The 27,851-nt window shown below is 40.3% G+C and overlaps 2 protein-coding genes across 2 annotated transcripts in view; both read right to left on the bottom strand.

Moving 5' to 3' along the window:
* GLP1R (glucagon like peptide 1 receptor) overlaps positions 1 to 12,818 on the bottom strand; it is an 83,033-nt gene extending 70,215 nt beyond the window's left edge. Inside the window, 4 exon segments of the mRNA XM_058019914.1 lie at positions 11,270 to 11,509; positions 11,512 to 11,710; positions 12,286 to 12,370; positions 12,719 to 12,818. Coding sequence (XP_057875897.1) covers positions 11,270 to 11,509; positions 11,512 to 11,710; positions 12,286 to 12,370; positions 12,719 to 12,818 — 624 coding nt within the window.
* Positions 12,819 to 22,630: 9,812 nt separating this feature from the next.
* The window catches only part of DNAH8 (dynein axonemal heavy chain 8), a 114,859-nt gene continuing 109,638 nt past the window's right edge, over positions 22,631 to 27,851 (bottom strand). The window contains exons 88-92 of the mRNA XM_058020273.1: positions 27,415 to 27,571; positions 26,732 to 26,884; positions 26,456 to 26,645; positions 23,376 to 23,497; positions 22,631 to 22,918 (exon numbers count right to left, since the gene is read on the bottom strand). Coding sequence (XP_057876256.1) covers positions 22,631 to 22,918; positions 23,376 to 23,497; positions 26,456 to 26,645; positions 26,732 to 26,884; positions 27,415 to 27,571 — 910 coding nt within the window. The remainder of the gene's footprint in view (positions 22,919 to 23,375; positions 23,498 to 26,455; positions 26,646 to 26,731; positions 26,885 to 27,414; positions 27,572 to 27,851) is intronic.

The raw sequence follows: 27,851 nt of genomic DNA on the forward strand, positions 1-27,851 counted from the left end.
CAGATTCCTTGTCACCAATAACCACTGCCTTGGATGGCACCTCTCCCTTGACTGCTCTGACTAACCAGGACTGCTGCAGCAACAAGATGGACAGCTTGCTCCCCACATTCTCCTCTCCTCGTGTAAAGAAATTTGAGTCCTATCCCCAAAGGGAACCCCAACTACTTCCTGCAGCTGGAAGTACATACCTCCCACCCATCCTGACACAGGAATTAATTTTCTGTTAAAAAACATTTTATTCTGACTGGGTTTTCAAACAGTTTCCCCACAATACACCACACATACCCCTCAAGCCAAAACAAACACACAAAAAAGCCCCACTCCAAAACCCCTCTCTATCATCCTTCTAGAAAGAGGAAGAGCATCCTGGAAGATCACAGTAAAGGTCCAAATATGGACTGCTGTTTACATTTGAAAAGTCTGTGGCACCCTTTTGCAAAATCCAAGCAGAAGTCAAAGCTGCACTAACACAAAGCTTCTTTTACAGAAAATTAACAGTCTACTAATATAAAAGCTTCCTTTAGAATTAATATGTAGGGGAAGAGATTAATCCATGTACTCATTTGCCTATTTTCTTACCCAATGTCTAATTGTTGATGTGATCTTGTAAAGGTCTATTTGAGTCCAATCCAAGATGATTTTAAGTCTACTGGATAGAGACTTATTAGAGCTTTCACCTCAAATAAAAAGCCCAGATTGGTGAAATACCACAGTATTCAGGTTATAGCTAATTAAAGATGGATGAATGGTGGCAGAGCACAAAAGAAGGCAGGAGCAAGGAACAAGACAAAAGCTTCATTCAACCATTATAGGATGACCCACCAATCATTCAGCATAAGCAACAAGTAGGAAAACAGATCAGGAAATCCAGAGCTCTGACAGCTCAGTGACCCATTGGCATTGACGTTACCTTACACAAATAAATAAGTGGCCCTGCTTGAGCAAGAAGGCTGAACCTCCTTCCAGCCCCAGCATTCTGTGGTTCCAATGTCATTTAGGTAGCAAAACAAGTAAAAAATCAAGAAATGCAGTTTCCAACTCCAGCTTTGTTTCCTGCAATTTAAAACCATCTCTGCTATTGCAAGGCCATTAAGTTAAAGAGTTCAAACTATTAAGCTAACATTCCTTTATCATTACATCTTATTAGTAATAAAATCAGTTTTATTTTACAAAGCTTTAATAGCCTCATTCATTACCACCAGGTGTCTTAATCCCCAAAGAGCAATGAACAAATACAGAGCATGCTGAATAGTTACAGAATTATTATTCTACAGTTTTCTTCTAGTACAAGATTCTCCTCTCAATGTAGTTAATTAAAAGAAAAAATTGCTGCCCGTTGAAAGTCCATTGGAGCAAAGCTGAATGCAACTGAATGCAGGTTTTTTAACTTTCCTGTGTCAACTTTTACTCAATTCAACTAATAAACAGGATTGCCAAAATCTAGGCTCAAAGGACATCTATCACAACAATAAATGTGTTGGAATTTCAGTTTCTGAAATACTGTTTGAACAGGATGTTTCTGACTACCTTTATATCTGAAAGTCATCCATGCCATCTGTCATGCTCTGTATTTCATTTAGAGAGATCATACATATTAAGGATTTAGGGCTTTTTGAAAGAAGTCCACTGCAAACACATCTTAATTTATTTGCTGTGCAATTTATAACAGTGTCACTGTAAACAGCACATAATAGCATCCTGTCTTCTCTTTTTTAATTTTCTCCAGAGTGTACTCTGCCTGCAGTGCCACTGAGTTTAAAAGGAACGGGATCTTTTTGTTATTCTTAGAGTGATGCATTTCAAATGGTACTTGATGAATTTGTCTTCGTTAAGAAATGGTAATGAAAAGGGCAGTACATTAGAGAGCATCACAGCCTCTGACAAAAGCAAAAACCAACTGCTATTTCAAATAATTTAGACTAAATACTACACCTTTAATTTTCCTATCCCAAGGGATAAAACCTAAAAGCTTAATTCATTCTGCATAACATGCTTTGTACAGTAGAACAATCTTATTTGGGAGGAATAGGACTGGAGGAAGAGAGACTGACCCAAGTGATTATCACTGATCTAGTGATACAGAGCTGTATATCTTATTTGCAACTCATCCACAGCTCTACCAATATCCTTTCAGAGGTGACTTAGGAAGAAGTGCAACTGCTTTACAGGGTCTGGCTCCCTCCGCAACAGCTGTAGCACCTCTGATGATTTTGGGGCATAGGAGACAGGCTGTTACCCTCCTAGATATTGGTGCTTCCCTCACTTCATGCTTGCCATTCAATTTCACATACTGAAGCAGAGTGAAAAATTCAAGCATTGACACTTATGTTCTCACACTCTCTGAAAGGCACAAAAAGGGGATTTCTATGTACAGACCCCTTCAGCACAATGATCAGTCTGTAGAGAAGTCACAGCCAGCCATAAGGCAACATGTTTCTGGACTTTGCAAACATGACAGATACTTTGCCAGCCTATCCCAGCTCTCAAGGTGCTTCTCTGAGCCACAACAACACAAAGATGACATTGGGTTGAGTAAATTAATAATTTCACAAAGTAGCTGTTGAATAGAACATTCTGTAATCTATAAAGCAAGCCTTTTGAGTTTCATGGTTTTCCCCCTCCAGTCAAAGTAAGACACCTGACACTTGTCAATGCTTCTGTACACCCAACCCTTCCTACATATCAAAACAACTTACAGCAACTCTTAGAACAACTCTTCAGTACAATACTCTAGACATGTCAGAGAAGAAGCAAAGTCATCAATTTCCATCCTGGAGAAGATCTATGAAGAGGCTACTGCATTTCCAGGAGCCTGTGCACGTCAGGAAATGGATCTTGTGAAAGAGGACTGCAGATACCAGGCATATCAGTCTCTCCCAGAAGATTTGAAAGGTAACAAGAAGTACTTTTTCACACCACAGTTTAGTAGTTACATTAAGTCCATGCTTCAGAATTTCTACTGGGCACCTGCAGAAGCAGAAAACAACCAAAGGGAGAAAGTCCTCTGCCATTACTTTATCTGCAATGTTACAGCAGAGAGCAAAAACACCTGCTGGGGGGCTGACAATACACATGGCACACTGCACCTAGGATTTATCATCTGCTCACTGAAAAGCCAGGAAAGAGACAAATATCACAGGAGCATACTAGGCAGAAGTCAAGGGAAAGTTATTCTAATGTCTCCAAACCTTCCCCAGTGTTGGGGCTTTAGAGATGAACTGCAGCACCGAACAAAATATTAAGCTACATCCACCAGGGCTCCTCCTAATGTGAACAACAAATATTTTCCTGTATGCTTTGTGCATACATGACCTCAAATGTAACACGTGAGTTAAAAAACAGTCTCCCCATCTGACTGAGTACAAACCCTTGGTCCTTTCTGCTCCCCAGAAAAAGCTGACTATGTCATTTTGAAAAACATTAAAGACTTGGTGATAAGATTTTTGCAATTGCAGGGACATAACACACTCCCTCACCTACTATCCTTCTAATGCCTTATAGAGTCACAGCAAACTTCAAATTAAAAAAGAGATATTCTAGAATCCCTTAGAAGTTCAGCTCTGTTTGAGAGTGATTTTCAAGTTCACTTTGATTTGTTTGTGTTTTGTTGAAGGTGGTCACAGATTTTGACACCCATCAGAGGTAATGAAGTAATCCTCTGATTTATTTGCTCTGTAAGGTTCTTAGAGAACTGTGGCCTCATTGCTGCAGTTGAGAAGTCACCTACTTGTGATCTGCCCTTTATGTCCCCAGTCCCACCCTATATTGTCAAAGTCCAATTACACTCATTCTATAAGAGTTTCTTTCAGATGTCAGGAAAGACTGAATTGCTAAAAGAGATAAGCATATGCGAAATTTGACTCAGTCTGGTTACATAAGAAATAAACTCTCTGAAACTCAGTTGTAAAGGAGTCGAGCTGCAATTGAACAACTGGAATATGCTTTAAGCAAAAAAAAAAAAAATAGAAAAAAACAGTTTTCACAATGAAAGAATACATGAGGATGAACATGGTCACAACATGAGCAGGGCTGATTCCTATGGAGCAGAATGGGAATAGGAATACTAGCAAAAGAAACAATACAGTTGTTTCCTATAATATATAAAAGTTTCCTGTTAGCAGAACTCAGAGGAAAAGGAAGATAATTACTACATATAATGAAATAGCCTAGTTTTAAGAGGTACAATCGACCCATTTCATTGGAATGACTTCTCTATATCTCTTGAGTGCTTGGTAGACATCAGGGTAAAAACTGACATCCATTTCTCAGCTTGCTTCAGCACATACATGGTGCTCACAGGTAGCTGGACTGCCTTTGAAAGCACCAGAGAAATACCCACACTAAGCAGAGCCAGAGCAGCTCTTCTGGCAGCTGAACTTCTTGTCTGCTTTTGGCTTGTCCACACATCACAGCAAGTCTCAGCCTATTCACGCTGCCAAAACCACATGCTGTGCTGTAAAAGGAGAGTTCCATACATGTCTGCCCTGCATCAGAGACACACTCAAGGCAAAAGTCTCAGTGGTCACCACTCTTCCCATTTAGAGAAGGATTTATAGACAGCACTGCTCTCCCTCAGGCTGCTCAAACAAGTGTTTTGGTTTACCTGATTTGGTTTGCCTTTCAGTGTGATTCAGCTTCCAGACTGAGCAGCACCAGAACTGCAGATGTCAGAGGAGTTACCAAAGCATCCTAGTCAGAAATCAAAGTCTTAAAAAGAGCAAGACTTCAGAGACTGTCCTATGCATATGTGTCCATATACACACCCCACATCCCCCTTCCTGTTTGCCCTAAACTCATTAAATCTAACAAAGAAACTGCGTCATGGGGAGAAGGGGCAGCTGGGGGAGGTGGGGGAGAAGGAGAGAAACTGTGCAGTTTTACAGAAGGGACAGGGGAAAATGAGCCTGAACAATGGTAAGATGCGAGCAGATATGCCCCAACTACAACAAAATTTAGATGACAAGCTAACTCGTGCTCACTTGTTCTCTAAAAATCCAGAAGGGAGTAGAAAAAGGCAGGACACCACAAAAGCCACAAGCTTCCAAGTTGTGCTCAAAGGATTCATAGTTTCACAAATGCAAAATGGTTCTTCTACAAAGGTCCCAACTCTTAAGCTGCTTCCAAGGCACAACAAGAAAGCAAGTTCTTTTTCCTGAACTTGTTGTACAGCGCAGCAGAGAGCACATGGGTAAAACAGTACCTATCAATAATAGAATGCAAGTTTCAAAAATTGTCCTGAAATTACAGAGAAGGCACTGGGACAAGCACAAGCAGGACATGTGCACAAGTGGGACAAGGCAAGAACAGAACAGGTGAACACAGATGAGCTCAGTGACCAGAGGAGCACAAGACAAAAATACAGCCATTCTAAAAACCAGCATAAAACAATTGAGGAAAAAGATGGCGAGAAGGCTAACAACGAAATGCAATCAATTGCAAGAAAAATAGCAGTCAATACCAGACTACACTAATACAGCAATCTATTAGCAATCAGTTATGGTGAAATAGCAATAAAACATAGTCAGTAAAATGACCAGCTGAAGGAAATACTCTTTTTCACATGTCTAAACTACAATTTCCTCTACACAGTTACCATATTTTTGATTGTTCATTCAATTAAATTAAGCCCCCGTTTTCTCTATACAATAACTGCAGTATTTACAAGACTATTAAGAAGCCATATTTGACCTTGGGGCAGGGGCTGCTCACAAGGTTTCATGTAAACATTTGGGAAAGAGCTGTTTATGTTATCATGGCCCCACTTCAGCAACCTGAATCAATTCATTCACGTACATCAGAGGCAGTGGCAGTTGATCATCTCTTTGGGAAGACGAGACCATAAAGATCAAGGGGAGGACAGCTGGTAGAAATCTAATCAGGTTCCCCTCCACAAAGATGTGCCACACTGTATGCCTGGGACACTGTCTTGAAGGCTTACTGAAATCCCCATCAAGTGCAGGGAGTTTCCTTTCGTATGGGTCCATATCCCTATCAGTAAGAGTAGACTCATCTACATTCCTTCAGCAGTGGAAGTGGTGGGCTTTTCATGTTTATGCTCACAAACCACAGATCATGATGCTGCTGCAACTTTTTTGGCAGTTTCTTGTCCTCCAGCACATATTTTCTAAGCTCCCCCACATCCACACCAAGGCAAGGGATCACTGGAATGCAGCAATCATAGCCCAGCGTGTTGAAATTCACAAATACCAGTTTCCAACACTGAACAAAACAAAGCATCAAAGAACAGGATTCCGCCACCACCACCAAACTTTTTTTCACCCTTCAGAAGTTCAAATTCGCTGCATATGACACCATGACATTTGAAGGGGTTATCTTCTATTTGGCAAAGAAGAGATCCCTAGATACTGCTTACCTTATCCCTCTTCTAATGGGAAGTATTGGATGCAAGCAAACTCTGTCTTTTTTCAGTAGTGAGGTTAGGAAGTTTTATTTAATGAAATGAGTTCCTGCCTGATGTTTTAATTTGGGCTCACAAGAAAACAACATTGTAGAGCTTAAATAAAAGGTCTCTTATCTACTTTGCAGACAATTTTTTTTTTTCAAAACTGAGACATACCTGCTATTGTGTACACTCACTTTTGTTAAGACACAAACTAATAGAACTGATGTAGTGTACAAGGAAACTTGAGCAGGCAGCCTTGGCGGCAGTACATACGCTGGTTCATCACAGAAACGCGAAAGCTGCTCATGAAAGAAGATGGTAACAGCTTTCATTCCCCTACAGCACTGCAGAAGGAAACAATCAGTTTTGAAAAGGACTGTTTCCAAGTTAAAAGCTAGTGAAGGCCCTGTGATTTCAGAGATAACAGCTCCTGGTGTGTCCTCTCAGATAACTGGCAATCAGTCAATGCGGCAAATTAAAGCCCTATTTACACAGGCTCGCAGAAACAGGATATGATCCAGTACCTTTAAGAATCTGACAGAAGGCAGACAACTGTTTATGTTCTGTATATCAGGCCCAGTTTCACTGAACTTTACCTCAGCTAGAGAGCCAGATTTTTCAGAGTGCAGGAGGTTTAGTTATGCAAAGCTCCATCACTTCCATCTCACTTTGAGAATACAAGTTCTTCTCACAAAGGAGAGTTACGTGTGCTTGTACAGCCATAACATCTGCCCTTCCATGCCCAGCCATATCTGTCTGTGCTTTTCCTCAAATACTTTTATCCAGTTCTCAGATTGTCTTCCAGGTTGGGGATGGGGAAGTGATGGTGGTGTGGTCACAGCTACAGAAATAGGGGGAAGGATTTAAAAGCTGTTTCACTAACTTAAACTTTCCTGGAACAGACATCACAGTTTTTTAAACAATGCCAAGGGCCAAGTCATTGTTTTGTTGTGTGAAATACAGTCCTTTCCTCTGGCTCTTGGAGATCCTCTGGATCTTGGAACCATGGAATGGCCTGGGTTGCAAGAGATTTTAAAGACCACCTAGTTCCAACCCCTCTGCCGTGTCTTCTACTAGACCAGGCTGCTCAAAACTCCATCCAGCTTGGCCTTGAGCACCAACAGGGATGGGGCATCCACAATTTCTCTGGGCCTGTTCCAGTGCCTCAATACCCTCACAGTAAAGAATTTCTTCCGACCATCTTACCTAAAACTAGTCTCTTTCAGTCTGAAGCCATTCCCCCTTTTCCTGTCACTACATGCCCATGTCCTAGGCTCCTTAAGCCTAAAATGCCATGTGTCATCCCCACCTCCCCCCCAATATAGTTATGTTTGGGATATTGTAACAAGTACCTTATTAATTTGTATCATGAAATTTGCTGTGTTAGGCCATCTGGCTTTATAACACACACACTGTATCTTTATATAAAGTTTCCAAAAAATTAGAGTTTTCTATACAAAACAAACAAGAAAACCCCCACATTACTTTATGAATACTTAAAGGTTTTAGCCACTCGGGATAGCAATTTAATTTGCATTGAATTATATAATACAATCATCTAATTTAAGTTTACACCATAATAACATAGTAATGAACTTAAACAGCCTACAAATACTAAGTTTTTAAGAACCTGGCCATATTCCTGGGAAAGCAGCCCATTACCTAGAGGCTAGCCAAGTATCCTTGAATAATAACTACAGCAAGACAGCCCAGTGTCAGACCTTGTCCACCCTTTCCTCCACTGCTTTCTACACCTCTGCCAGTATGTGCTGCTGACACTGGTCTAGCATATTTTGATTTTCAGAGTGCAGGCAACAAAAAAAGACCAAAAAACACTTCTGTGAAGCTTTTGGGAGCAGAAAATGGAGAAAAGGAGTAACTCAGAACCTCCCACCAACCTACTAATGGAGGAATTTTCACCCAGTTGGTGTAAAAATAACCTCTTGGTTATCCAGCTAACCAACATGCAGTCCAACTCGCCATCCTCACTTCTGCAAGGTGTCACTAGTTTATAGGTTCACTTCTCTTTCTGTTTCTCAGACAAGCTCTATCTACAGTCATTTTCCCACCCTAATGACTTCTAAAGAACACAGATCTACTGGACAGTAGTAGTCAGGAACCATAGTTCAGTTTTCTCAGCATTAGGGCATGTAACAGAAGACAAGAAATCAAAATGGGCATGGTCCTGTAAGCCTGGGCTGGGCATGCAAACACTTTGGGGACCTCCATGCCCTCAAGGGCAGAGTACAGCACACTAACAAGGCATCTGAAACCTCCCCCCTAACACTGCATCTTCTCCTCTCAGCTTATCAGGATTCAAAAGTAGCCCTCCTGGAGACAAATATCCAATCCTACACACCCACGGTAAAGAGGCAGATGCGGCATGCAGAACTAGAAAGCAGCCACAGCAGCTTCAGAAGGGTGGGCAATGAGCAGTACCTAACTAAACGTGCCCCTAACACCTGCAGCCTACCAAAGTCCTGCTGCTGATCGGGAGAACAGCTGGCTGCTGTAGCTAAATAAGGCTCAGTAACAAACTAGTAACTGAGAGCACCAGTAGCATACGTACACACACACACCCACACTCAATGTTGATATTTACCTATCGCTTCATATGTTGATCTTTACCTATTGCTTTATATGTTGATCTTTACCTATGTGCTTTTCTATTCCCATACCAGAGCACTTCAGAAACAAGAGGTGAGGAGAACACAATATCTGTGCCTTTCTACTGAATTCGTCTGTTTCTACTTCTACCCAGACTCCCTCTATTATTTCCATTTATCCTCAAAAACAAAAGTAGGGGTAGTTTGAAGAACAGGACCTCCCAAATCACAGCTGTGGCACAGCTCTTTCGTGCTCTTCACTGACATTTAAACTACTTCTTTGAGATTATCTTATCAAACCTTTGAGCAAAAGTGCTACACAAAAAAAGCAGGATCTGAAATCCAGATCCAAGAGAGAGGCTGGATGGCAGTGAACCAGTGGCCAGCTGCCGGTCAGCTCTCTCAGCAGCAGGGCATCACTGCTCAAGGCCAAACAGAAAGGACACAAGCTTGTCATCAGTAATGAGATTCTGCAATGCAGCCGTGTGCTACCAGCTCTTGGTCACTTTACTACCCTCAATGCTGTAGGGAAGATCCAGTCCTAGGAATTACCCATCACTCTGCATTTAAGAGGACGGCATGTAAGCGGCACTACCTCAGATAAAAACTCCAGACCAAAATTCTTCTTCCTTCTACGTACATTCTTAGCTTTCTCTTCTTCCCTTCCTCACTTGTTTGAGGGGGTGAAGGGAGAGAAAGTCTAAGTAAAACATTACAGCACAATAAATTCTTCTTCCCTCAGCTCTGTATCACATCGTTCTGCCTTCCTCTCACACCTGTCTTTCACAGGTTTTACTACATGCAATTGACTGTTTTTCAGTTTCCTTTAAATACCACCTTTAACACTATTCTAAACTGAACCTGAGAAAATAATTCAGCCAAAGTCTCATACTTCTGTATGCTTATGACTGAGTAGAGTACTTCATTCAGTTTTTCAGCACACAACAGGCATAATCACTGCTCTAGAGAAGTTGTCAGATAAGACCCTCTAGTGTCAGAAAAGGCTATAAAAGTACTTGCTTTACTTCAAGACTGAAGTTATAGTGCTGAGGCCATGGAAGCCTCTTTCTTCTCACCTGCTCCCAGTTAAAAAGGCCCCTTAGCCCAGAAATATACTTCACTTTGATTCTCTAATGTTGGCAGCTCCACTATTAGTTTGCTCTGTGGTTGAAGCCCAAGTAGCTCAGGGATTTAGACTGCCAAATACCAAATACCTCCACAAATGGAAGCTCCCCAGCCTCTCAGGGCCCCTGTTTCAGTCTTTGGTCATCTTAACAATGAACTGGAATTTTTCCTACGGCAAATTGCGCCTGTTGCACCTTTAAGGGCCTGAAGTAGATAGCAAGTAAAACAAACCCACCAAGAAAAGCCAATTCGCTAGACAACCCTACAGGCTTATACACAGTTTGGTATTAAACAGATCCTCTTAGTCCTGTATTGTAGAAATCTGTAACCCCAAAAGGTTTTAGCAACTGGAAAGAAAGTGGACAGTGTATTTGATCCATCATCAGTTACACTGTCCTTTCCTTGACCTCTGCAGCCCACAATGCCAGCTTTGAGCCCGTCCTTGTTCTTCCTATAGCAAGAGCCTCCTGCTGCCACCCCAACGCTGTAACCTCCATCCCTCCCCATCAGTCTCTCTTGCCTCGCTGTCCCCAGTTCGCCAAACGACAGCCAACCTTTTCCGCCCATCATCCTCTCCCTTTTCCCCACTGCCTGCTCTTGCTTTTCACACGGATTATATTTTGCTTTCCCACCCTCAACGCTGTGTCACAGCCGACCCTGCCATCCCCCGCCAGGACCCCGCTCTGGTTTTCCCACGGCACTGCGCTTGTTTGCCATTACAGACACGCGTGTTATTTCCTGTGGGTTGATGCCGGGGGGAGCATTACCTCCAGGGCAATACCCTCGCAGTAGCAGCATCTCCGCTTCCTTCCTCCGCTCCGCTTCGCTCGCCCCAAGCCCCCGCCCGCCCGCCGAGCCCCCGGCGGTGCCGCCCGTGCGGCTCCTGCGCGGGACCCCCGCACGGAGAATTCCACGCACGGAGAATTCCCCGCGCTCCAGCCCCGCCGGGGCCGCCTGTGCTGCAAGCGTCGGCGGGGGCGCCCGAAAAGTGACGGCTTTGAAACTTGTGACTTCTCTTCGAGGCGCTCCCGGAGCCGCGGGCACGGCGGCCCCGCAGCCCCCGCGGGATCCCTGAGGGCGCCCGGCCGGGCCGGGCCGGGGCGGCGCCGCGGGGCAGGGGCCGGCACTCACTCACCCGCCTCACCGGGAGCGACCTTCCCGCGGCCGCCAGCAGCAGCAGAGCGAAGCCGAGCGGCGAGGAGGGCATGTCCGGGGGCGGCCCCCATGCGCGGGGGCCCGGCGAGGCTCCGGCTCCCGAGGCCCCGCGCCGGGCAGAGCAAGCAGCGGCGGCCGCGCTGGGCGCTCCGAGGCCGCTTTTGTAGCGGCGGCGGAGGCGGGGAGGGGCCGGCCCAGGTACAGCCCGGCCCGGCCCGGCCCGGCCCCGCCCGACGGAGATGCGGAGCTGCTGAGGGTGCACGGGCCGGTGCTGGGAGGCGGGAGCGCCGGGGATTGGGTTGGGGAGGGGAAAGAAAAAAGTGGAGGCAGCGCCTCTGCGATCCCGTCCCCCACCTTCTCAACTTCATATTTTATTTTACTCTGAATCTCTTCAGGCTTGAGCGTTTTGGTGACCTTCATGCTGTTCGTGACGTCCAAGTTTTATTGGGTTTAATAATAGTGAATGCAATTATCCATTTATAACCTGAATTTGCAGAGCTGCACGCGGATCAGATCAGAGCGTGGTTTCTAAGTTGAAGACGGGGCACAGGTCAGTCCTGGCAGAAGTATGATGTGTAAATCTTGAGGATTTATAATACTTATTTTCCTAGCTAAAGAAGGCTCTGAATCCGCTTTGTGCTAGATTCACATTACTGTTCTTATTTATTCACTTTGCACTGACTGCTAGAACTAAACCAGCACTAAAGCACCTATATTTGGTGACATTCTACAGCAGAATCTGGAAGAAAGCCATCAGAGCTAGAAGGAAAGCTGAAAATTGAACCACGAAGTGGGGGAAATATTTCACATTTGTCAGTTAGATGCCGCTAGAATATAAACAAGTTAATAGCTTAAATATTAATGATGTGTATTAATTTCAAATACAACACAGCATCAGTCTGATGCTTTGGAAATGTAACTAGTTAGAGCATCGATTCTTTGAGATCATGAAATCATGAAATTCCTCAGAGTGTGAATTGCCAGGGCAGTGCTTACATCTCAACAGCTAACTCGAGACAGAAAGTATCTGCCCTGGTGGTTTGGTTGACTGAAGGCAGAAAATATATTTCCTTCGACTTTTCTAAATTGAAATACAATAAAGATTAAAAAAAATTAAAAATCACTACCCTCAAGCCAGGCAACAGAAACCTTTAAATAAAGAGAAAGAAACCTCCTCCACCTGGATAGCACCGCCAGCCTTAGCATGGTGCACCTATTTCACGTGCCAATCTTTACTGCTCGCTATCATTTCTGCACCAGGCTTTTTAAGTTTTCCAGTTAAGACTTCTGCTTAGAGAAGATTCCCAGCACCTGTGTGCAGAGGAGGGCCAGCTGCTTTTGCCAGATCTTAGTAGACTCATGCCTCCATTGAGAAGCCTCACCAGGGCTACAAAGGTGATATATATCCTGTTGGAAGCAGGAATATTACTTTGGAGATGAACTCTGCTACCCAGAAATACTCCCAGGTAGCTCTTCAGGCGTGATGGCATCATACCAGGGGATGGTGACCCAGCAGCCAGGCAGACCATGGCTTAACTATCACAGCCTGGGGTACACTGTGTATCCTCTGTGTTATCCCTGTGGATGGAGCTGGGCATGGCTGATGCCAAGAAAGGATGAGTTGGCTGAAGAAGGATGTGCTGTGTGGATTGGATGGTTCTGTTTAGGCTCCAAAGAATGCATAGAATAGAGAAAAGTTATATAACAAGAACTCTGAAAGACACCATGGCCAAAACCCCCACTCTTGCCTTAGCTAAGGGACGTTTAAATATTAACAGGCAAACTCTGCATTTGTTAATAGGCTCAGTGAAGTACATGCTGCTGCATACATGACTAATTACTCAATTCCCCCCTTAGATCTGGATATATAGAAGGAGGGAAAGGGGTACAATCTTATACCAATCTTATGACTGGGCTGTGTACAAGCAGGGTAGAAATGTCATCTGGTTAGGGAGACGACCGACAAGGACCTTGGAGACCACTGATGGGCTCCTCTCTTCTCCTTTCTTCGCCTCTCTTCTCCTCTCTTCTCCCTCCTCCCAAACAAGGATGTCTTTATTCATAAGCTTCTGCACGCAACTATAATTATTGCTACTATTAATATCTCTATTGCATCAAGTGAATTTATCAACCTCAATTCGAATTTGGATTTCTATTCCTTCACTAAACCACATTATTCATGGATCTGTGATTGCACAAGTTCCTATTCACCGCAACGAGACCTAGAGGGTTGAAACTTCAGTATTTGTGAACCAGTGGCTCATGGAAGTTCCTACTGAACATGACCAGACTTAGGGCCAAGTTTGTTATAATCAGAAATCAAACCCTCTGGTCTCTGAGGACCTGCTGAAACACAAGGGAATTTATTTTCTTGCCAAATTTCTATACTCTTAACAAAACACATACACTAGTGTTATCTATATGAATAGAAGAAAAAGCAAAGTAGATCAGAGTAAACTCTGAACAGGTGCATTTTCACTGTATCATTAAGAAGCTATTATCACAACACTAAACAAATCCTGTTGACTGTATTAAAAGACAGATGGAGAGATGGAAAAGTATTTGTTCAATAAATTCAAATATTTTTGTGGGGAAATACTGTTGAAAGTTGTCTCTCAAATCTGGATCTGCTGGATTTTTGTTATATTTATTCATTTTTTTAATAATATTAAATTTTAACTTGGTCTTGTGTCAGTGATTATGCAAGAAAAGAACAGTTTGAAAGTAAGTGAATCATTAAAATGACACTATCCAAGTTTGAAAGGAGCTGGGATCCTTTCAGTTTGAAAAATACAATGCAATGAGTTGATGAAGCTTTGCTCAACTTCAGAATTTTGTTTCTTGAGGCAAGCACTTCTTTTCCTGTAGCTGAAGGAATTCAGATGCTATTTAATATGCAGGACTTGGTAACAGCTCTCTTGTTCCTTTACCTTCCATCTGGACCAGACCTCTCATGCATTAAGCAGGAGCTGCCTTGCAGTTACACTGCAACACAGGGATTATCGTCCTTCTATGACCATTAAAGCAGTCCTAATGCAACTGACTATGTTTGGAGGGCAAAACTGCATTTTGAAAAAGTCCGGTGTCTCTTTCAATAATCTCCTCTGATAATCCCTTTCTGTGGAGATGGCATAAATGTAATTGCAGGCAGTACACAAAGCCTTCTCAAGGGTTTGGGCTCTCTGCTATCTGAAATTTATCACCACTGGACTTGTATATTGCAGAAAGTAACACCCTTGTCCCACAAGACTGAATGCTTTGTCTCTGAAACCTTCTGAAAGGAAAAGTGTGTGTCACAGAGAAATTGTGTGTTTCTGCTGTGACATGTGCTGAGTGGCAGACATTTTCCTAAACTGCCATGGGCAGTATCCTAAGGAATATTATCAGCTTTAACTGCAAGTTATGCACTTCGTGCTTCTCCATTACCAGTAACTACTAGCTTTTATGAACACCATCTTTCATAATAACTTTGTTTGGGATAGAGATACACTCTTGGATCGCAGTGCAAATAGATGTGAACTCTCAGTGGAATTTTATTCCTTTCTACCTTGTACATGTGTATTTGAAGTTGCTGACATCTGCAGAATTAAGTGTTTTCTGAGACTCAGTACTTAAATGAAAACTGGAGGGAGTGGCTGCCCTGTACAGTGACTGTACAAGCGTACAGCCTACTTGCCTCTGAAAGGCAAGAGCCATTTGCTGTTGTGTTTTATACCTGTAGTGTGCTGCAGCAGTGAATGTGCTTTGGCTTGATTTTTCTCTACAAAGCTAAGAGGAGTTTCAGTAAAGATCTTTCCAAGCTCAATAAAAGTTAAAAGTGTCTGAGCTGAGAACAAGCACCTATGAAGTAACTCAAATAAATCACTTAAAAATTTGAAATATGTGCTTAGGAAAGGAAGAAGAAGAATTTCAGCACTGAATCATTGAATTTGCATGATGTTTGTGGAGCTGTAACTCATATCAATACCTTAACCAAAATAAAAGTTTATCTAAGTGGAATCCTTCTGTGGGCCTCCTGGGAAAAGAAAAAAGGTATCCCTGAGCTGGATTATGTAAATGGGAGTTACAAACATATATGCCACAACTGCAATTACAGCACATTGGTCTTTAGAAAGCACATTTAGTCTTGGAGCTATAAATACCTCAGTATCTTTGGAGACACTAAATTACATTAATTGCACCTTGAAACCTGAACTCTGGGTTAATTTATACTTCATAGTAAAACTCAGAATTATCTTATTTTGAGTCAGGACATGACTACTCAAAATACTTATGTGACAGATCACTGTAAAAAAAAGTTCTAAATGTTTTTCAAGGGCATGAGGAAGCAAGAAAATTTCTTCTGGTTGCTGACCATCATACACATTTTGCATTAAATCGCAGTAATTTTAATTTATTGCTTTTAAGTACTAATTGTTCTGTTACTTAAGTTACCAGCCCACATGTAGGAGAATGTGCTCAGTTCGTGAAATGTCTCATGGAAGATGTGCAGGGCTGGAATGCAGGGGTTGAAATCAACCAACTTTCCATAATTCTAGATGCAAGCTCAGAATGAATGAACATAATCTGTTGCTCACTTGTTTTTCCAGACATAAGGCTGTGGTTGTAAGTAACAGAAACCTTTTTCAGCTGTCAGACAGTATGGCTTCTGCACTTTGGGCTATAAGTTTCTTGATGACAACAAAGAAATGAGTGCAAATATATATATATATATTTAACTTAAGTTTTGTAAAGTACATAATGAACTGAAATAATTGTATCTACTTTTGGAGTCTAGCTGCCTTGTGGAATTTATTCTGTGTAATAATTGTATGGAGGGAATGATTTAGGTGGGTATTTAATCTCAGTACAATACAGTTATCTGTCTTATAAAGAAGAAATTGATTTAAATAGTCTCCTTAAAATGTTGTTGAAGAATTCATATGACTGTGTCAATTTGTGAATATGATCCAGTTATTCCTATATTTAAAAATCTTAGGACTATAGAATTAGAAATGTCAAAGCTAGTTGCACTCTTGTAATATAATAGAAAATAATTTTTATTACATTTGAATTTCTTATCAAAATCCCCGACTTTTATTTAAAACTTCCATATTAAAAACCTTGTTCAAAAAACTTTGTTAAGAATAGTGTTTTGGACTACAGAAGGCTGCTAGGATGAACTAATAATGGTAAGAAATTATCAGCAAAGAATTCAATTTCTCTCCTCATTTGTTACGAGAAAATAAGAAGCTATGACCCACAGAACAAAGGAAGAAATGATAAGTATTCTTATTTTTATTAAGTAAAATTGACTGAAATATTACTCTTCCATCTCCCTCTTTTGTTGTAGTAGCTTTTTTTTCTGTGAGGAAATTATTTGGAAATGCCTCCATTCAATGTTTTCCCAGCAAGGGAAACCTCAGTACAGAAGAGGAAGACTGCCTTGTACTTATTGTGCAATGATCTAATAGTGGTCTTTCCCAAAAAGATGGAGAGAACTTCTGTCTACTCTGCTGCTTGATGCCTCGTGGGCAGGACCTGTGTCCCCTCAGTAAAATGCTTCCCAAGTGCTAAGACAAGCATTTAGTTGCTTGTCTGCAGTATCTAATATATTTTATTATAAAAATGTCTTTTGAAGAGGGACAGGATGTGTCTCTTGAGAAATAAAACTTTATGGTCTGGCATTTCTTATCAAAATAGTCCCTGCATGAATGAATGAAATTGGGAACCTGTTTCTTGGATTTCCCATGTGTTACCATGGCTGTGACTAAAGAGAGAGAGAAGGGTACTCTTTGGATTAAATTCTCTAGGTTGTAATTTTACTAGTTTAATAGCTTTCATTTCCATTTACATGCAAATTTACGTTTCACTATTTTGACTTTTTGTGCTCAAAAAGTGTGAGAAGAAGATCACAAACTGCTCATCACAATGTCTTTGAGGCTGTTGCTTATCACATCATAAACATTCCCCTAAAAAGAGAAGGTGACCCTAACCATCCTTCATTTCCATTGCTATCCAGCAGCCTGCTCACAGATCACCTGAAGGTGCAGGGACAAAGGGCAGTTACTTGTTGAATGCAGTTCCCTGAATTACTGTGTCTGTAAAAATGATCATTCTGTCTCCAAGTGGCTGTTCACAGAAATCCCACTTTGATGATTAGCCAGCAGACTTTGAGAAAATAATATTTGGGATTTTAATCAGCTAACCTCTTGAACAGCCACTCAACTAACCTGAATATCAAGCATAAGCATATAAACTCCAGCAGGAGGAACTACTGAGTAGTGAACATATGCAGGAAGCTGCAGTTTACCTGCTAAGGAATCCTGCCACAATTACTTGGGAAAATGAAGCATAAGGTGAATTGAAGGAGTCAGCCTGTTGATATTGAAGTTGTAGAACCACAAAGAAAGTCCAGGAGTTGGGACAGGGGTGAGGGAAAAGGCAAGGAGTCCAAGAGGAAATTCTTTAAGTGTGTCATTTTGTCCTGGAAATAATAAAAGATCGTGTTTTCCTAATGTTCAGAAGGTGGAATGACATTTCCCTGGAGCTGAATGAGAGTTAGGTGGGAAATACTGATAACTGTCTGTTAATTAAGGTAAATGTTGGCACTGAGATTAAGGATGAATTTTGCATGAGATCTCAGTATTCAGGAAAAATGATAAAATAATTTTGATAGGACTAAATCTCAAAGGAATAGTGTGAAGAGTATCTTGCTTCATTATAAAGGATACAAGAATCTAAGGCAAATTTTTAGATCAAACAGCAAGGTAAGAATTAAAGTCCTAAAAATTAACTTTTTAACTGGTGGAATGCAATCACTAATCCTTTTTGACACCTGGGAATGTGAAGATAGCAGAAATTGGATAAGCTGGATCTTGTATTCCTGGATATTCCTAATTACTAGTCATCTAACTAACTAAAACCTTGGTTGAGTCATTCCTTTATTAAATAGTCAATGCAGTAAGTCAGAGACTATTCTGATGTCCCCACTGATATTATCAGCATAGAGTTATATCAAATAAATTAGAAATTGTAATGGAAATAGAGAGGCATAGAAGTGAGTCAGACGTGTTAGCTGTGCCTTACTTACCCATGCTAATATCTGCTATATAAAAACCACAAGGTATTTGTCACAGCATGCATTGCAGTTGAGACAGCCACAATACACAGGGTATCACCATACAATTTCAGAAAGTTTCAACCCATACAGAGTAACATCACAGCACCTCAGAAAGCTGCAAGCATCTACCCTTCTTGTTCTTTAGCCCAGCCTTTTATACCCCTCATGTTCCTGCATTGCACCTGTGTGCCTCTGTTCCCTTTGTGGTTGGTCCGTGCCCCTGGGCACTCCATGGCTCATTGCCTCCAATGCTGCTCACCTGCTGCTCACAGCTGTGCCCATTGGGGATGAGGCTGGGCCCAGCCCCACTCCCAATTACCACAAAATCTGTGCCTACATATTTCTAGTTGCAAAGTCTTTCTCTGGATTTGACCTTTATCATGGACCATTGCTAAGTTAACAGTTTTCCTGAATTTCTAAAAGTTAATGTATGCATGGCTCTTGGTGCTCTGAAGGCAGTGCTAATCACTGGAAAAGACATGGGGTTTTGGCATTCATGAAATTAGACTCACCTCAGGAATATCCTGCTTGTGTGATGCAGATAAAGGCACCAACTCCTACAAAAATATCAATATACTTAAAACAGCACCTAGCACATTCCATACATTTGATTTTCAGTATTTGTGTCAACAGAAACACACTTATATACTGCTGCCAGTTGTTCTTCAAGACTTTCAAAAATTATGTATTAGTTTAAATATTAAAAATAGATATGGTCAGTGAATGAGGTGACTGAATAAGAAAACAGTGGGTTGTGGCATAAACTATGACTATTCTGACCAAATTTTGATTACAGCTGACCCAAATCTAGAGGCAGAAACAGAGGGTGTCGATGAAGAAAATGATTCTATGGAATTAACAAATCTTTCAAGTTAAAACTTAGCTGAAATGTTACCTTCTTGAAACAAGCTCATTCCAGTCAGTGGTTTTGTGAGGTTTAGGAACCTGGACAGAAAACAAATCATCCCCTTCCTGCCATTCACAAGCTCTTTTCCATAGTTTTGTTAATTCTTAGCCACTGTCACATAAAATCTCATTACACTGCCAAGCTCCAGCCTTCTCATGAATCTTCACCTAAGAAGAAAAGGTTCTGTGAAAAGTGAGTATCTTGAGGTACCAGCAGATCAATGGCTCCCAATTAAGGTGTCCATTCTAAAGCAGAAGGAAAGAAGTGCCTTCCCTCATCTCACTGGCTTGGATTACCTCTGAAAATCAGAGTAAAAGGGCAGGAAAATTCTTCTGGGTGACACCAAGGGAGGAAAGAAAAATGCACATAGTGAATGCACTCTCTAAGCCAACTCTGGACATGTTCTTCTTTACATTCTCAAACACAGACCTTTGTGAGTTAGGTCTTCTCTCATAGAGACTAATTAAATGTCATATTTCAAGTACTTGTATTCTCTTGATCATCTGTTAAATATTTGTGTTTTGCTGATATGGTGTTCCTTCCTTTGTCAGTTTAGGCACCACAACACTGTCTCACAACTTAAACAGCAGTAACTTGAATAGCAAATCAACATTAAAACATTCAGAGAGTAACTTTGTGTAGTTACTTTTAAAAACACAACAAACTGCATTAATTTAGGAATTTGACTGCTTATTACAATATTCATGAGGTATAGAGGATTCCTGGGAGTGAAAAGTCTTGAATTCAGATCTTGAATTCCTATAGATAATTCCTGGGAGGAATGACTTGTGGTTCGAGTAATTAACTGCACTTCTTTAGATGTTGGAAGAGCTGGCTGTAAACAAATAAAGTGTAAGAATACTATCTCATGTATGACTAGGACATGAAAATACTTGATAAATATTCTTGAAGCATACAGAAACAAAAAAAAAAGTCTTCTGAATACATAGTAGATTGTTGTTGTCACAAAGCATAGATTATTTCCATAAATTAACTGAAAAGCTGTATGAAAATTAACATTCACTGTGACCTGAAAGTAGTGAGCTAATGCATGTTATTGAGGAAAGAGAATGGAACAAACCCCTAGACAGCTTCAGAGAAGATGGGAAATGGGGATTGGACTCTTGACAAACAAGAAAGAGATGATCTCAAGAATCTGATGCAATATATGATATAGCTGAGATAACAATATACTATTCATCTCTATTTTTGCTATTATACTGGATGGAGAATAAAATCATCTGCAGTGTAAGTTATGTAACTCAGCACATTAATTTGTACCTTCCCTGCTATTTCCCATATAGGCTTTCACTTGTAAATGTGTCAGTGCACATCTTCTACCTGTGGAGGCATTCAAGGTTACACACTGTTTCTCCATTGTAATTAAGCTAAAAGGCTAGACCAGGAAAAAAACATCTAGGAATGAATACATGTAGTTCTTGTGCTGGTTTTTGGATATAAACTGTTTTCCCCTCTGTCCCTGCAGTGAGTATACAGGACACGTGCAAGAACATGGAGGGGAAAAAGCCAGGGCAACTGACCCAAACTGTCCAAAGGGATATTGCATAAACATGATGTCATGTTCAGCACCAAAGACTTCAGGAAAGAATGAGGGTAAGGGACATTTGTTCTCATTAAATCTGTCTTACCAAGTAACCATTATGTGTGCTAAGGCTCTTCTCAGAAAACAGCTAAACATCTGCCTGCCAGTGGGAAGCAGAAAATAAATTCCTTAATTCAATTTTCGTTTGCGTGCAGCTTTGCTTCACTTATTAAACCGTCTTCATCTTGGCCCCCTTCTTTTCAGCCTCTAATCTTGCAATTCTTTGCCTCATTCTGTTTGGGCAGGGCAGAGCGGGGCAAGCCACTGTGTTCTTAGCTGATGGTCAACCCACCACAAGTTCTCATATCAGTATTGCAATTACTTGGGGAAAAATCTTTTGCAATTGGAAAGTCAGGTTTTTTTCTTCCTTTTTTGCAGATGTAGGCACAAATACATAAAAGCCATTAAAGTTATCCAACACCAGCAGGTTTCTTGTATTTGAATCTAAGTAAATCTATAGAGGGGAGAGAAGAAATGTTTTACTTAATGGCATTTGGAGATCTCACTTTTTTTTACTCTACTCATAATGTTGTGTCTGTGTATTGTTATTTCCTTTATGCCACGGACTTTCTGCAAGAGGATATCCCAGGACAGTGACCTCCAGTAGAAAGCCAAAGGACTCAAGCAGGAGGAAGGGCCTTTTATCATCTCAACAGATGCCCAAGACTTTGTCAAGTAGTAGCTGCACTTTGCCACAGCAGATGCATTTGAACACTCTTGAATGGCAAAAGGAAGAAAGTCCAGTCATGGGGTGTAAGTGAAAAACTGTGTTGTCAAATAAAGGTATCTGAAGGAAGAAGCTTATTGGAGATTATTAAAGAGATAGTGTAGACTGCATATCTTGTTTAGTATTACATAAACAGAATTAGTTTAATACTAATTATATCTGGAAAACTAGTGGTTAGGATATTCCTGAATATCATCACAGAATAATGCTGTGAGGGTCATTTCATGGATTGCAACCCACACTTTAGAGCTACAAGGAAATGCAGACAAAATAATTATACCTGTAAATAATCTGGTTCTATAATTTAAAAAAAAATTCCATATTTAGTAGTTGGAACTGTTCTACTTCTGTTCCCACACAGCTAAACTGGACAAAAAACATACTGGCCTCTGTCAGATATTCCAGCCACAAACATTTCTGGTGTAGTTTTACTTAATCTAGATAGTTTAACTAGAACAAGTGAGATCTGGGAAAGCCCAAGCTTTCCCAGAAAGCTTTCCATCCAAAAAATATGGATCAACTATATTTTTTGTCATATAGTTTCCTGCAGACTCACAGCAAATAAGATGTGTATCACACAGAATCTAGGAATTTAAGTTTGTGTCTAGGAGATTTTAAATTTTCTTGTCATCATACATCACTGAAACACAAGCTAAAAGTTCTACATGTGAAAGAATAAAAAAGCAGAGCTTTTATTTTTGTAAGTTTTAATAACATTTTATTTGACATTCTTAAAGCAAATATCCATTTAAAGTAATATAATGCATACTTGAAAGACCACAAGCAATGAAATTATTTGGAAAGATTTACTTCAAAACTATCAACAAACAGCCAAGGCAGACTGAATTTGCTGACAGCAGAGAAAAAACATCAGTAAGCCAAGACTGAAATGCAATTTCTAGTATAATGACAAGTAGCCTCCAAATAAAGAGCAGTAGAAGAATTACACATTTAGTTTGTTACAGGCGCCACATACTCTTCTGCCATAGCAGGAAAAGCAGCTTACTTGATGTCACAGAGAAGAGCCACTCCTCTCAGAATCCAGTGGTCTGGAGACTTTGCTGTCTTTAAAAATACCTCTGTAATAAAGTTCAGATCTGTCCTCTTGGGCTTCTTGTAAAGAGGACAAACATAGAGCCTGGGATCCCTAGGTCTGGTTGAATCAACAGCAAACATATGGAGCACAGGCAGCTGGACAAAAAGAATCTTTGGTGAAGACTCAACAAGTATGCTTCTTCGTTTGTCCCAGCCTGCACCTTCCAAGAAGAGCCCATAGATATAAACTCCTTCCTGTGTGAAGAGTAAGCAGATACATCACAACACATAAAGCATAATTTTTTTAAACCATTAAAAAAAGTGTATGTTTTATAGTAAAAAATATCTGACATTGAATCTCTTCAAACCATTTTATTTTAAATTATAATATAATCCTTTTTCAGAAGATAATGCTACTGAAATGGAGGGCAACAAAAATTCTTTCATAAAGTCTATATACTACAAAGTTTCATGTAAAGTTTACTATAAATTCCAAAAATTAACAGGTGGTACAATGAAAACAGTTCTTTTAACTAAATATTTTTCTTAATTAATATCTTCATACTTAGTGTTTGGCTTCTATGCTGAGCAAAAGCATTAAGGTGAAGACAGTTGTAACTTTTTCCTCTATCAATACAAAACGACTCAATGGTACATAATATAAGCTAAATACCAAAATTAATTCTGAAACATCTTTGCATGTCATACGTACAGAAGGAGGTGATATGATTTCTTCCTTGGTCAGCTTTAGCACATCATTATGTACTGCAACTTTATCCAAAGCCCAGTCTTTATGTGCTCGAGTCGCTTCTTGTTTCATTGCTGTCAGGAATCCTTGAGAAATTAAGCCAGACATTTAGTATTTATCTCACATTATAAAATAAAATCTTGCTCAGTTATTAGCATGATTCTGCACTGAACTTGCAGACAGATAATCAGAGTTGTATTGGAAATGGAGCATCCTGACTAATGATAGCAAACTTTGCTTTGCGACCAAAATAGGAACAAGTGACAAAAGTGGTATACTGTGCATTACACCAAGAAAAATATTTTTAAATGGCATGTACTTTTTTCTTCTATTAATTTTCTATTAAGAAATATTTGGTCAGGACGCTGACTAACAAATTATCATAAGGCAATTAACTACAGGATCCACGGTAAAGGTGTCTTTCAAGAGAGAATTTCAAGGCAAACAAGTTATCCATTGTGCGAGCTGATGTTTATGTAAAGGCAACTTAGCTAAAAGAAGGGGATGTTTTAAATGAAAGAAGTAGAATAAATTTCATTGATGGAAAACAGAAAATATGTGTCTGAGTATGATAATAAAACCACTATGTGGGTGTGAGGAATCTACTCAATGCAGTGCCTATGAGGAATGAAAAACGTGTGTTTTGTTAGGGGAAAAAAGGGTGTCAGATGGAAATTAAGGTGAAGGATGACATAACTGAGCAGCAAGTTAGGTGGTTTTTTGAGTATTGTTTTGAACAGACTTTACAGAAATTTGAAATAGGAAAGGTTTGAGATGCAAAGGGCTGAATAGTTTAAGCACAGAGGACTGAGCAACAAAGAGGTTTGAATGTGTTATAAAGGAAAAAGCTACAAAACCAGACACACCTGTACCAAACACCTGGTTGTTTCTTCAAGAGGAAGAAAGAGAAGTTAAAGAGAACTGCATTCTTAATAGTGATTTTCCTGGTGAGCAGTATTACAAATATAGTCTGATCTTACAAATATACTCACCTCACCCCTACCCACAGTACACATTTTGCACTTAGCAAACCTCTCTCTAGCTGAAGGACTACTGTTGGGTTTTTTTAACACAGAGGTTGAAGCAATAATAAAGCTCAAGACCATTTGTGTCTCAGGTCGGTTGCCCGTTAGGCTAAATGTTTTAATTTGTCAAAAAATGTGGTCCATTATCTTCTTTTACACCACTCTGAGTGCTGCTTTTGAATCATCAGAGATCAGTATGATTATTAGCTGTGCCACTTAGTATACAAATGATGTTTTGACTGGCATCCCAATACCATCTTTTAATAATAAATTGGATGAACTCCAGGCACCTCAGTTGTTTCTGAAAGTGACTCTAAACCAGACTTGGGTATTAGTAGTTTTTACAGTTCTGGCAGTAGGAAGGCCAGTAAGAACAGAAGCATCACAAAGCAAAGGTAACTCATATAACATTCAAGAATTTCAGAGCTTAGTTCTAATTAAAACAAAAACACTAAAAAAAACCCCTCACACACACACAAGTTTCACACACAAGTTTCTTATGAGAATTTTGTATGTGTAGTTGTATAGGCTGAAGGAGATTCTCTTAGGAACACACACCTTATACCTTTTTTATTCATGAAGATGGTTAAAATTTGTTTTACCTCCTCTTTCCTCTAAATGGTAAAAATATCAAGCTGTAACAGATAATGATAGATAATGTTTACTTGTACTTCACAGCATTTCTTTAATGGATTTGAAGAAACTGTTCATTAAATAACCTGTGAAATGGATACATACATTTTGATGATTCTTTGTGAAAGACAAAGAACTGCTATAAATTGTGGTACTATTGCACATTCATAGCCCACGTTGGAAGAGACATGGGAAGTTCACCTGGTCCAACCTTTCATAGGAAAGGGAAGATGAGGTTATCTAGCACCGTCCAATCACATCTTGAAAACCTCCAGAAGTGGGGACTCTACCATGTCTCTGAAGAGGTTGTTCCAGTGAGTGATTGCTCTTACTGTACTGTAAAAAGTCATTTTGTCGCTACTGTAACATCTTGCTCTAGATTAAAGCTCTTCCATACTCGCAACTTACAGTTTGGAATGAGTTAAACAGCTTCAAACCAGAAGAATAGTATTTTCTTTAAAAGCTGTATCATTATTATTAAGTATACTTTCTTTAGAAGTTGTATAATATGCTACAATATGTCAGCAAGATTAAGTGTTTTATTTATTAACCATATGTTTTCCTTCTTGTAATATAAAAACTGTGGCTTTGGGTCAGACTGAAAGATCAGAGAACGATAGAATCACTTAGAATGTTTGGGTTGACAGGGACCTTAAAAAATCATCAAGTTCCAACTCATCTGCCATGGTCAGGGTCACATACACAAAAAAAAAAAAAAAAAAGAATTCCACTAGACCAAGTCCAATCCAACCTGGTCTTTGACACTGCCAGGAATGGGGCACCCACACTTCCTTTGTCAATCTGTTCCAATGCCTTAAGCCCTCACAGTAAAAAATTCTTTATAGTATCAGTTCTAAACCTACCCGTTTTCAGTTTAAATCTGTCCTCCCTTGTCCTATGACTAAATGCAGTTGTGAAAAGTCCCTCTCCAGCTCTCTTGTAGCCCCCTCTAGGTACTGGGAGGTGCTATAAAAGTCACCCCCAGAGCCTTTTACCCCTGGCTGAATGGCCCCAACTCTCTCTTCCTGCCTTCATAAGAGAGGTGCTCCAGCCCTCTGATTGTGTCCATGGCCCTTTGCTTCAGCCACTCCAGCAGGTTCACATCCTTTCTGTGAGGGCCCCAGAGCTGGATGCAGCACTCCAGGTGGGCTCTCACCAGAGCAGAGCAGAGCAGAGCACAGCAGAGCAGAGCAGAGGGGCAGAACCACCTCCCTTGCCTTGCTGGCCACGCTCCATTCAGCAGCCTATGCTAAGGTTGGCTTTCTGGGCTGTAAGTGCCCATTGAACCCATTTTCCATCTTGGCTCCTGTGACACATGCTGGCAGCATAACCATTGAAATACTACTATTCAATACATTACTACTCAAGTCTTTTCAGTAGCCTTACCTTGCGGATTAAAGAATCCAGTTATCCAAAACACCTTTGGTCTTCCTTGAAATATCCAATTAGATAATTGAGTATTTCTCTCCAAAAGGTCAGTAAACCAGAAGCCAAGTGTGGAGGACTCCCAAGATACTCTTTTCCATACTTGAGGGATTCGAGCATCATACATGTTATCAAGTGCATCTCTTAAATTCTGAAAGAATTAAATAATATTCAAAGTAAATAAATCAATATTTTAAAGCATAGTATTCCATATGTAGTGGGAAGCACTTTACTTGCCTCACTCATAACAATAGTTCCATCTATGGCTAGTTTCAGATCATTCAAACTGGTGCGGACAACTGTGATCACCCTCTGCATGCGGTCAATTTCTTGACGAAGAAAAATATTCATCGAGTTTAGTACTCCCATTTTAACTAAACGAGCCTTTACCTAAATTATAAAAGCACAGAAGAAATTTAGTTAAGTCTAAATCATTGAAATGCCATTTTAGTATGCAACATTTTAGCTACCCGTGTGTTCAGAAAAGTAAATATTATATTTGTGTAGTATTCAACTAACACTTATCTCCTTACAACTGCTGTAGTTTTTACTTTTTGTCTGATACTACCCAATTACACATGATTTTGCTAGAACAGGACTTCACCCAGAAGGCCCAGGAGACTGCTATCACAAAATGTCAAGACTGACTTTTTTCTGTTTTCCCAAGTAGCTTTGCAAATCCGAGCGTAGTCTCCCCAGCATATCTCCATGGCCAATTGTTAGATGTCTTGATTTTAGATAAAAAAAACTTCATGCTGGTAGCATGAAGTTTAATTCATGCTGGTAGCAATAAGGGTGTTGGTTCCTTGACTCTGCTACTATTTATATGATCTTTTGTACAATTCGGCATTTCTTTTTTGGAATGTGTAATGGGAAAACTCAACAGAGAGAACAGTAGGACATGACTAAGGTTAGCTTGCCTCATGAGGTATGTAATCTGGAGGAAGTTTCTCTAGCATGTCTTCAGCCAAACGATAAACAACTGATTCACGAGTTTCTCCAGATCCTCCAGCACTTTCTTTAGGCTGAATGTTGGTAATGGTATCCAGAACATCAGCCGATGTATTTCTCTGGTATCTGAGAGGATGAGGAACATGCTATGAATTACATAGAATTTTTTAATGGTTAATGATAATTTTGTAGAACACACAAAAAACAGTGTGCTATGAAGTCAAATCAAAACTCGCACAAAATTGGTTTCTTTCGCATCCTGCACCAACCATAACACACTGCATAATACACTGATCATGAAGGTTTGGTTTACCAAAGTTTTAAAGAATATGACCTTCCCTCTTCCCTGTTATAAATTTGCTGTGTGCCTAATTCAGGGATAAGAAGGAGGTCTACAAGCTGAGAT

This window comes from Melospiza georgiana, chromosome 3, assembly GCF_028018845.1.
Source record: "Melospiza georgiana isolate bMelGeo1 chromosome 3, bMelGeo1.pri, whole genome shotgun sequence".
Lineage (NCBI taxonomy): Eukaryota > Metazoa > Chordata > Aves > Passeriformes > Passerellidae > Melospiza > Melospiza georgiana.